Source organism: Capricornis sumatraensis, chromosome 22 (genome assembly GCF_032405125.1).
Source record: "Capricornis sumatraensis isolate serow.1 chromosome 22, serow.2, whole genome shotgun sequence".
NCBI classification, from domain to species: domain Eukaryota; kingdom Metazoa; phylum Chordata; class Mammalia; order Artiodactyla; family Bovidae; genus Capricornis; species Capricornis sumatraensis.
The window spans coordinates 13528985-13540523 of record NC_091090.1 but is presented as its reverse complement, the minus strand read 5'-3'; the positions used below and the strand labels follow the sequence as shown (position 1 = coordinate 13540523).

The 11539-nt window shown below is 57.6% G+C and overlaps 1 protein-coding gene across 2 annotated transcripts; it reads left to right on the top strand.

The window, feature by feature from the left end:
- Positions 1–2966: 2966 nt before the first annotated feature.
- On the top strand, positions 2967–10143 carry SPDEF (SAM pointed domain containing ETS transcription factor). Of its 2 annotated transcripts, XM_068961056.1 has the most exons (5): positions 2967–3402; positions 5647–5844; positions 7544–7591; positions 7707–7853; positions 9965–10143. In XM_068961056.1, the coding sequence occupies exons 1-5, from the start codon at positions 2967–2969 to the stop codon at positions 10141–10143; spliced, it is 1008 nt and encodes a 335-aa protein (XP_068817157.1). The 2 variants fall into 2 exon arrangements, with proteins under 2 accessions (XP_068817157.1, XP_068817158.1); XM_068961057.1 differs by lacking the exon at positions 7544–7591.
- The last annotated feature ends 1396 nt before the right edge of the window (positions 10144–11539 follow it).

Below are 11539 nucleotides of genomic sequence, written 5' to 3'. Positions count from 1 at the left end.
AGCTTCAGCATCATTCCTTCCAAAGAAATCCCAGGGCTGGTCTTCAGAATGGACTGGTTGGATCTCCTTGCAGTCCAAGGGATTCTCAAGAGTCTTCTCCAACACCACAGTTCAAAAGCATCAGTTCTTCAGTGCTCAGCCTTCTTCATAGTCCAACTCTCACATCCATACATGACCACAGGAAAAACCATAGCCTTGACTAGATGGACCTTAATCGGCAAAGTAATGTCTCTGCTTTTGAATATGCTATCTAGGTTGGTCATAACTTTTCTTCCAAGGAGTAAGCGTCTTTTAATTTCATGGCTACAGTCACCATCTGCAGTGATTTTAGAGCCCCCCAAAATAAGGTCTGACACTGTTTCCACTGTTTCCCCATCTATTTCCCATGAAGTGATGGGACCGGATGCCATGATCTTCGTTTTCTGAATGTTGAGCTTTAAGCCAACTTTTTCTCTCTCCTCTTTCTCTTTCATCAAGAGGCTTTTTAGTTCCTCTTCACTTTCTGCCATAAGGGTGGTGTCATCTGCATATCTGAGGTTATTGATATTTCTCCCGGCAATTTTGATTCCAGCTTGTGTTTCTTCCAGCCCAGCGTTTCTCATGATGTACTCTGCATAGAAGTTAAATAAGCAGGGTGACAATATACAGCCTTGACGTACTCCTTTTCCTATTTGGAACCAGTCTGTTGTTCCATGTCCAGTTCTAACTGTTGCTTCCTGACCTGGATACAGATTTCTCAAGAGGCAGGTGAGGTGGTCTGGTATTCCCATCTCTTTCAGAATTTTCCACAGTTTATTGTGATCCACACAGTCAAAGGCTTTGGCATAGTCAATAAAGCAGAAATAGATGTTTTTCTGGAACTCTCTTACTTTTTCCATGATCCAGCGGATGTTGGCAATTTGATCTCTGGTTCCTCTGCCTTTTCTAAAACCAGCTTGAACATCAGGAAGTTCATGGTTCACGCACTGCTGAAGCCTGGCTTGGAGAATTTTGAGCATTACTTTACTAGCATATGAGATGAGTGCAATTGTGCGGTAGTTTGAGCCTTCTTTGGCATTGCCTTTCTTAGGGACTGGAATGAAAACTGACCTTTTCCAGTCCTGTGGCCACTGCTGTTTTTTCAAATTTGCTGGCATATGGAGTGCAACACTTTCACAGCATCATCTTTCAGGATTTGAAATAGCTCAACTGGAATTCCATCACCTCCACTAGCTTTGTTCGCAGTGATGTTTTCTAAGGACCACTTGACTTCACGTTCCAGGATGTCTGGCTCTAGATGAGTGATCACACCATCGTGAATATAAATACCCCCAAGAAAGGACACTTATGAACTTGCCCCATCAGGTTTTCCTGTTACGGGGAGCGTGTACTTGTTGGTCACCTCCTACATCTGTCCTGACATGTTCTTGACTCTCAAGCCACTGAAGTATCCACCTTGCAAGTCCCCTGCTTTATCCAAACCTCCAATCTGGAGTTCTAGTGCTGGGCTCCAATGTGGGGCTAGAGAAAAGGGTCTGTGGGGAGGGCAGCAGAGCCTGGGGACCGATGGGAGGGAGGCCTCTAGTTCGCGTTGAGGCCGAGCGGTGCCCCCTGGGTGGCCTTGGTGGGGCCAGGGAGAGTGGGGGTGACTTGCTGAGGGCCTCATTTGTCCCCATGGGCCTCGGCCTTCTCTCCAGCCCCTGTAGTTGTGGGGAAAGTGGGCTGTTGTAAACGTGCACGTAGGCACCTCCCACCTGGGAGCTGCGAGTTCCTCCAAGGCGTGAGGGGAGAGGAGAGGGCCCCGGGAGCTGGGAGAGGCCGCGGCAGCACTTTTCAGGGCAGGACGAGGGGGGCGGGTACCAGGAGCCTGGCCCTGAGTCGGAGTGGCGCCATGCACACCCATACCTGTGCTGCTGGGGGGGCCACCTCAGCAGCGTTGGGCTGGGAGTTTATCCATACTCCCCACATGACCCTGTGGGGCTTTCCTGGTGGCCCAGGGGTAAAGGGTCCACCTGCACTGCACAGACCCGGGTTCAATCTCTGGGTTAAAATACTCCAGTATTTCTGCCTAGGGAATCCCATGGACAGAGGAGCCTGGCGGGCTACAGTCCATGGAGTCACAGAGTCAGACATGACTAAACGACAGAACTCACAAAACCGGCCCTGTGCGAGGGGCAGGGGGCAGCCTACCTGATCTGGAAGGGGCTTCTCCCTGCCACACCCTCACTTGCTCCTTGCTGTCTTCACCTGGCCCGTGGAAGATTATGGTGACCTTTTCCCTTCCCTACCCTCTTCAAGGGCAGAACAAAAGGAAACAAGTTTTGCTCCAGCAGAAAAGATTAGGAATCTGCCTGCAGAGCAGGAGATCCAGGTTTGATTCCTGGGTAGGGAAGATCCCCTGGAGAAGGAAATGCCAACCCACTCCAGTATTCTTGCCTGGAGAATCCCATGCACGGAGGAGCCTGGGGAGCTATAGGCCATGGGGTCGCAGGAGGCGGACACGACTTAGCAATCAAACCACCACCAGCACCACAGAAGGAGCTTCCTCAACCGAACAGCAGACTGGGATCTGGGTGGGGGGCCAGTCGCCTTGTCCAGGCCTCAGTTTGCTCATCTGCCAAATGGAACTAATTGTGCCTTCCTATGTGAGGACCGAATGAGATCAAGCACCTCAGGAGATTGTTTTAAACAGGTTACTTGTGTAAAAATACGCTGCTCCCAGCACCGTGGCTTCCCTGGGGAGTGAGGGAGCCGTCTGTTTGCAGCTCTGCACAGCCCCCCTCCCAGCCACAAGGCCCGTCTGCCCAGCCCCGTCTCAGCTGCCCAGTGACCCGGAAGCCCCGGCTCTCTCCCAGGCCCGGCCGCTACCCACTGGGCTCCTCATCTCCATAACCAGCTTAGCGGCCCCCATGGGGACAGGGAAGCAACCGGGGCTTGACTCTCCCTCCTCTTCTGCTTCTGCAGACACAGCCGCCAGCCCGAGGAGCATGGGCAGCGCCAGCCCAGGCCTGAGCCCCGGGCCGCCCGGCCGCCTCCTGCTGCCCCCGGACAGCGCGCTGCGAACAGGCCTGGAGAAGGCGGCCGCGGCGGGGACGGGGCCCGAGCGGCGGGACTGGAGCCCCAGCCCGCCTGCCACCCCTGAGCAGGGCCTGCCCACCTTCTACCTCTCCTACTTTGACATGCTGTACCCTGAGGACAGCAGCTGGGCGGCCAAGGGCCCTGGGGCCAGCACGCGGGTGGAGCCACCCGACGAGCCCGAGCAGTGCCCGGTCATCGACAGCCAAGCCCCGGGGGGCAGCCTGGACCTGGCCCCGGGCGGGCTAACCCTGGAGGAGCACTCGCTGGAGCAGGTGCAGTCCATGGTGGTGGGCGAGGTGCTCAAGGACATCGAGACGGCGTGCAAGCTGCTAAACATCACGGCAGGTGAGCCCCTCCTCTGCCAGCGGAGGCCACCGGGAGGGGTGTGGGCACCGCCTGGCGCACTGTGGTCACCCCCAGAGATGCTGGTGCTTCTCCACTTGCGGCCAGCCCCTAACGCAGCAGCGGCGAGCCTGGGAGCCCAGGTTCTCAGCCTCTCTGCGCGCCGGCCACGCCAGCCTGGGGTCCCCACGTGGCAGGCTCCGGGTGAATGAATAGGAGCTCTGCACCATCTGGCCCACCTCCTCTCACACGTCAGTCCACGGTCCGCCGGCCTGTTCTGCTTCAGACTCTCCTGCCTCTGCCATACGCTCACACCTCAGGACCTTTGCACTCGCTAGTTCCTCAACCCGAGCGCTCGTCCCTCAAATATCTACTTGGCTCACCCCTCACCTCCTTCAGGCCTTGACTCAAATGGCATCATCTCGATGAGGCCTTTCCTGACCCTTCTACTGAAACTGCTGCCCAGACCCCCACCTCTTATTCCTCCGACCTGCTCTATTTCTCTGGAGGTTCCTACCATCCAACATGCTGCATGTTTACCTTGTTCCCCGACTGTCTCCCTCAGGGGAATGTGCATGCCCCGAGGACAGGGGTTTCCACTTGTTTTGTTCACTGGTATGTCACTAGCTCCTGCTACCCCTGTGGCTCATCGGCAAAGAATCTGCCTGCCAACTCAGGAGATGCCAGTTCGATCCCTGAGTCGGGAAGATCCCCCAGAGGAGGGCAAGGCAACCCACTCCAGTATTCTTGCTTGGAGAATCCCATCAGAGGAGCCTGGGAGGTTACAGTCCATGGGGTTACAAAGAGTTAGACACGACTGAAGCAACTGACCACGCACACACACACACCCCCAGTTCCTTGGACTTAACAGATGCTCAACACACAATCACTTAATAAGCCCTTATCCTTTATATGGGGGATTCAGCGTGGACACAGCAGAAAGGCTCCTCTGTTCATTAAGCTGACGTTACAGTGATGAAACAGATCATAGATAAATAGATCAATGTGTCTCTGGTCCGGTGGGGATGCAGGCTTGAGGAGGTGAGGTGTGTGTGTGTGTGTCTGCTGGGGCTGGGAGGGTGTGGTTGCGGAGCTGATGCTGCCGGTTGAGGGGCTGCTGGGTCCCCATCCCCGTCCCGCCGTTGCCTCTCCAGCTTTGGGTGTGTCTGAAGCATCTCCTTGGCCTTCGGGCCCTGGCGTCTGAACCTCCCACATAGGAAAGGTCCTCAGGCCTGACTCCTCCTCCCCAAAGTCATCTGGGCCCAGCCCCTGCCCCACAATAGTCTCAGCTGGGGCTGCCCTTGAGGCAGCCTGTGCTCAGGGCTCCTGCCCCCAGTGGCCCAGCGCTGCAGCCAGCCCCCACCCCTGAGGTTTTCCCACGGCGCCTCCGCTCCCACCCTGGGCTGGGGAGGGCCCTGCCCTGTGAACAATAGGGACAGAAACAAATGGCTTTGACCCTGGGGAGGAAAATGAGTCTATTAGGTGGGGGCAGGTCGGTCTGCAGGTCACCCGCTTAGAGCGTGGCGTTCACTTGGAGGCCCCATTGTGTCCAGGCAGCAGCTGCCCACCACCCCCCAGCGTCCTGCTGGGCTCACCCAAGGGCAGCTCCCCAGGGAGACAGCTGGAGCCCAGCCAGGGACATCCCTCCGGGCCTCGGTCCCACGAGCACCCTGCGTCCTGCCCTTCGCCCACTCGGTGCACGTGCGCTGAGCAGCGCCCTGACAGCCAGCCCTTTGTCAGGTGCTGGACGAGGGGAGGGAGCCCCCTCGGTGTCTTAGCTTCCTCCTCGGGGAAACACGATGGGAGGCGGTGGGTGGGGCCGATCCCTGGTTGGGTTTTTCTCTGGTCCTTTGAGGGTTTCAGGAAGGCAAGAGGAATCTGGGAAAGAAAGAATATGGGGTGTCTCTGGTATAGTATCAATTTCCCCTCCAGGGCTGGGGCTCCCCAAAGGGTCCTTTGGAGGGGCTGGGAGGGTCTGGGAGGAGCTGAGGTTCAGGTGAGATGGAGGTGCAGAAGCTCCAGGCTCCCCTGCCCTGAGCCATGTTTGCTTCTGGGGCCCTGGATCCTTCCCCTCATCCCCTCTCTTCTTGGGTAATCCCCTCCACAGAACCCCTCAAGCCTCTGTCTGGCCTGGAGGCCATTCCAGAAGAGCATAGTTTCCCACGGGGGGCTCCATCAGGGCAGAGGGGCCCCCGGGGGCAATGCCTTCAAGCAGACTCCGGGGCTGAAAGAGTGTCTTTTGCTCAGACCCTGTGGACTGGAGCCCTGGCAATGTGCAGAAGTGGCTGCTGTGGACGGAACACCAGTACCGGCTGCCTCCCGTGGGCAAGGCCTTCCAGGAGCTGGGGGGCAAGGAGCTGTGTGCCATGTCTGAGGAGCAGTTCCGCCAGCGCTCGCCCCTTGGCGGGGACGTGCTGCACGCCCATCTGGACATCTGGAAATCAGGTGGGTGGAGCACTGCCCACCCCACCCCCAGGCTCCAAGCCGGGGACATCAGGGGAGAAGTTAGGCCAGGATGCCTGCCCGCGGGTTACAGGGGAAGCAGCCCCTTGTTCCAACCTGGGTTCCGTTCTGAATCCCGGCCCCAGTGACCGCTGCCTCCCTGGACCCTGGGTGAGTCCTCCAGCCCCGACCTTCTGCCTACCCTGATCAAGGCCACAGAACCCAGGACAGAACATGCAGCAAGTTAAGAATATAACTTAGACGGTGAGGATGTAGGCCACTGGATCCTCGGAAGTCCTCCTTCCTTGTCCTTGTAAAAATTTTGTGCTTGTTTTATGTCGTAGTTCATTAAAGCAGAAATAAGGCAATAAATGTACAGAATTTTTTAAAAAACAAACTGTTGTGAACCACAGTATACCTTGAGGGTACCCCTCCCTCAGCCCTCCCCTGGCCCCCCAACCCCCCTCCCTTGAGGCAACCACTGTGGCCCGTTTCTCGGGTACCTTGCCAAGGGAAGTCTATGCGTATACAAGCAAGAGTAAGTGTGACTTCTACCCGTTCCTAACACAAATACATGAGTATCACGCTGCTCTGTATTGGACAGTGTATATTGGACCTTGTTCCCCTTCTTTGTTTGTACAGCAGACCTATTTTTGATCTTTTTTTTTTTTTTTTTGCGTGACTGCATGGCTTTTGGGATCTCAGTTCCCTAACCAGGGATTGAACCCAGGCCCTTGGCAGCAAAAGCACAGAGCTCTAACCACTGGACAGCCAGGGAATTCCCTTTTTAAAAATTTATCTGTTTTTATTAATTTTTGCTGTTGCCCTGGGCTGTCATTGCTGCCAGTGGGCTTTCTCCAGGCATGGCGAGTGGGGCTACTCTTCGTTGCAGGGCACGGACTTCTCACTGTTGCGGCTTTTCTTGTTGCAGAGCACGGGCTTGAGGGCATGCTGGCTCAGTAGCTGTGATACACGAGCTGAGCTGCCCTGCGGCATGTGGGATCTTCCCAAACCAGGGATCAAACCTGTGTCCCCTGCTCCCTGAGTCACGGCTCTGCCCCTTGGGGCCCAGGATGAATGAAGGGACAGGTCCCACTCTCATGGCCCGATCAGAGACCAGTGTCCAGCCCCCAGCCCAGGCCACTTGCCAGGGGCTGACAAGAGCAGTGGGCAGTGCCAGGCTGAGAGCTGGGTGGTGGCGTGGGCAGAAGGCGACTGCCTCCGCCTCCCGCTGCCTCTTCTGGGGAGGGAGGCAGGTGGGAAGCCGGTGGGGGTGGAAGGGTGCAGGGAGCTGGCAGCCAGAGGGCAGGGAGTGTTTTTGTTATGCTGAGTTCTGAGTGGGACACCGTGCAGACCTCATCACCACGCTTCCGTGCAAGACCTGTGAGGGGTGTCCCAGGCCCGTTTCACAGGTGACCGGCAGGGCTTGACTTGCACTCTCCTCTCTGAACCAGGGGCAGCACGCAGAAGGCCCCTCTCAGCTGCCAAATCCTAAACTTTCTTCCAGGAAGCAGCTCTGTAAGCAGCTGTCTCCCAGATTGGCAGGTGGGAGAGAGCCACTGGGCGGGAGTTGGGGGGGGGGTTGGGGGGAGGGGTGCGGGGGGGTTGGGGCTTCTGTGACCCCACAGTTCTACCCAAACACCCTCCTCCTCCCTTGGGGGGCGTCTCTCTGGGGTCCCAACTTCCCCTCCTTGCCCCGCAGCTGCCTGGATGAAAGAGAGGACGTCCCCGGGGGCGATTCACTTCTGCGGTGAGTCGGGCAGGGCAAGGAGGCGCATGGCCAGGGCTCCGGGTCTGGGGGGTGACAGGGTGGCGGCCACTGAGGACTGGGGCTCCCCGCTCACCATCACCTCTTGACTGCCCAGCCTCCACCAGTGAGGAGAGCTGGACGGACAGCGAGGTGGACTCGTCCTGCTCCGGGCAGCCCATCCACCTCTGGCAGTTTCTCAAGGAGCTTCTGCTGAAGCCGCACAGCTACGGCCGCTTCATCCGGTGGCTCAACAAGGAGAAGGGTGAGTGGTGGTGGGGTCAGGACGAGGAGGCTGTGAGATGCGGGGGGAGCTGTGGTCCTGCCAGGCGCTGGGCAGGGGGCTGCAGCCGCCCGCCCCCACCTTTGCCTTGAATATCACACACGCACTCTCACTGGACCCTGAACCACCCCAGGGTCTGTGCAGTCTGTGTCCACACCTGTCCCCTTCCAGGCTCTGCCTGCTGAGGGTCCCCAGCGGCCACATGCCCGGGACATAGCAGGGCCGTACAATTCCAGAGAATGGGACATAGTCTCTACCCTCAAAACATCAGAGCTGCACTGAGGAAGCTGGTGGTGTCCCATGAGAAATACAGAGCAAACCACACAGGCAGGGTTAGATTTTCAAGTAGCCACAGTTTAAAATGCTTAAAAACAGGTACAGTTAATTTTAATAATATGTCCATCTAATCCAATATTATATGTTCTTCTAATCTCAACATATAATTGGTATAAAATTATTAATGAGATGTTTTATTCTTTCAAATCTGGTGTGTATTTCACGCTTACACTGCATCTCAATTCAGACTGACTACTTTTCAAGGACTCACAGCCACAGGTGGCTAGTGGTAACTGCACTGGCCAGCACAGGGCTGGATGGTGTACGGGTGTGTGTTTTGGGAAAGGCCCAGAGCCGAGAAACCTGGGTTCTAGGTCCCATTCTGCTGTTAGTAGCTATGGGTACCCGGACTCCAATCTTCGTATTTTTGAAACAGATTAGATTCAGTCATCCAACAAACCTTCACTGAGCACTTCCTCTGGTTCCACACTTGCTCAGCCAACATTTATGGAGGATTATAGTGTCCCGGGGAGAAGGCAATGGCACCCCACTCCAGTACTCTTGCCTGGAAAGTCCCATGGACGGAGGAGCCTGGTAGGCTGCAGTCCATGGGGTCGCTAAGAGTCGGACACGACTGAGCAACTTCACTTTCACTTTTCACTTTCATGCATTGGAGAAGGAAATGGCAACCCACTCCAGTGTTCTTGCCTGGAGAATCCCAGGGACGGGGGAGCCTGGTGGGCTGCCGTCTATGGGGTCGCAGAGTCGGACATGACTGAAGTGACTTAGCAGCAGCAGCAGCATAGTGTCCTGGAGCTGTGGGGAGGATTCAGTGACACCCCATCCTCTAGGGACCTACAGTCTTGTAGGAAAACCAGCAGTGGAATGAGCTGGTATGCAGAACGTATCTGGCTGCGAGAGGACCAGCTGTACCTGGGTTGAGGAGGACCTCAGAGAGGAGCGACTCAGGGCTGAGTGCAGAGCTCGGGATGGGAAAGGGCTTAGGAGGGGTGGGGAAGTTCCTACACGAGGTGTGGTGATCTCGTATGTGTATTTGAGACAGAGTGAGCCGGTCCCTCAGGGAGACCATCCCACGATAGAGGACAGGGAGATCAGGGAACACGGGGTGATCTGGGAAGCCTGCCTGGAGAGGGCGTGCTGACCTGGATTTTGCCAGGTGCTTTAGACGGAGCCCTGGGGATATTAGTGAGTAATAGCCCCTTCCTCCTGGCTCTACTCCAAGGACTTTCTGTAACCACTCACCAAGACGGTGGTCACCACAAAGCCCTCTAACTGACCGGAAAAAGGGGGTCTCAGCTTCTAAAGCTGGAAAACGGCTGAGCCAGGATTCCAACCCAGGTGGGCTTGGTTCCCAATCCACTCTTTCAACCGTCTCTTACCAATTCATCCTGCCAGAAATGGCTGCGTAGGCCGAAGTGGCCGAGAATCCCATAGAGGTCTTGCAGGCTGGGAAACCGCACAGGTGACCTTGCGGAGTGAGCCGTGTCCGCAGCCTGGAGCCCCACAGGGCTTCAGTGCGGGCTGTTTAGGAGCCGGCGCTGGCAAGGCCCCGAGTCACCCACCGCAGGCTCACCCTGCACCCAGGCGCTCTGAGTCCACAGTACAATCCCCCACTTCCCAGGCCCCGTGCTACACCTCCCCACACGTTGATTTAACTCTCAGCCCAGCTGTGGCCCCACAGCCTGGCCCAGCCCTGGAGCGACCCCGGCTCCCCTGACTCTGCAAGGCTGATCTGCTGGTCTTGGTCTCTCTCCCTCCTGCTCCGCTGGCTCTCCCTGGGCCCCCCGCTGCCCCAGGCATCTTCAAAATCGAGGACTCCGCGCAGGTGGCCCGGCTGTGGGGCATCCGCAAGAACCGCCCTGCCATGAACTACGACAAGCTGAGCCGCTCCATCCGCCAGTATTACAAGAAGGGCATCATCCGCAAGCCCGACATCTCCCAGCGCCTGGTCTACCAGTTCGTGCACCCCATCTGAGCGCCGGGTCCCGGGCCTGAAACGTGCCCTCACCAGACCTCCCTCCTGCCTGCCCTGCTTTGGCCAGACCCAGAGCTGGGAAAGAGGGCAGTCTGTGGCATCCAGAGTTCAAGGTCAGGGAGGGGATGGCCCACTGTTCCCAGAGATGTCAGTGAGCTCTCTGGGCAGAGAGCCCCAGGGTCGGGCGGTGCTTCCCGCTTGGGCCTGACTGCTCCACGGCCAGTCCACTGGAGGATGGAGGGAGGCAGGGCTGTCCTCGGTGCTCATGGCTCCCCAGGGAAGGGCCCTGCACTCTGTTGCAGCCTCTGACCCGAGACGTTCCAGAGCAGAGCCGACAGAATGGCAGTGACTTGGCCAAGGCCACTTGCCCTCCAGTGCCCTCTGTTGCCCGTCCAGCACTTCGCCTGGTGTGGTGCCAGGAGACATCTGGACCCCCGAGTTGGGAAGCCAGGGGTGCCCTGGGGATGGATAATAAAGATCCTAGGGAACTGATGTGGTCCCAGTGTCTGCAGTGAGTGTGAAGCACAGACCAGAGGCCATCCATACTCAAGTCGTTGTGGTCACAGGAACCTGGGGTGGTCAAAGGAGGCTTCCTGGGGGAGGCGGCATTGAGCTGAGCCTCAACGCTTAGGAAACAGGAAAGGGACAGCTGATGGGCAGAAGCAGTGGGAGAAAGACAGAGAGTCCTCAAGGCCCACGAGGAGCTGGAGGGGCCCTTGTCTCCCCTGGCCTGGTGTGGGCTGGAAGGCGGGGCTGGAAAGGGGAGCTGGAAGGGGGGTGGACTGAGCTGAGGAGGGTCTCCCACAGGACTGGAGAGGTGGTGGGATCCTTCTGTCCTTGTGCTCTGTCAGGGGGGTCAAGACTTCCCCCCAGAAGGGCTGAGGGCTGCCTTTCCTGCGAGGGGACCCACAGCCTGGCCGCTGCTGGGCTAACCTGGGGGCTCTGGGATGGGTAGCCAAGCCGTGGGAGAGGGGGGCCTTCAGCCCTCCTCGTGGGAGGCCGGCCCTGCAGTGAACAGGGGAAGAGAGGCTGGCGTGTGGGCAGTTCCTCTCTCGAGCCCTCAGTGGTACTAAAGCTGTGAGCCCTGTGAGTGGGGTGTCAGGGGCCAGAGCTCATGATGGGAGGGGGCGGGTCTGAGTGTGTGTGAGCCGAGGGAGATGGGACCCTCTCTCTTGGGCAAAGGCACGCAACTTCCTCACACCCCGCCTCACGTTTATTCATCCAGCTCAGGTGTTCTGAGGGCCGACTAGGTGCTCCGACTGCTTTTTTGCCATTTGTTGTCGTTGTTCAGCTGCTCAGTCGTGTCTGACTCTTTGCCACCCCACGGACTGCAGCACGCCAGGCTTCCCTGACCTCCACCATCTCCCAGAATTGGTTCAAAATTGAGTCGGTGATG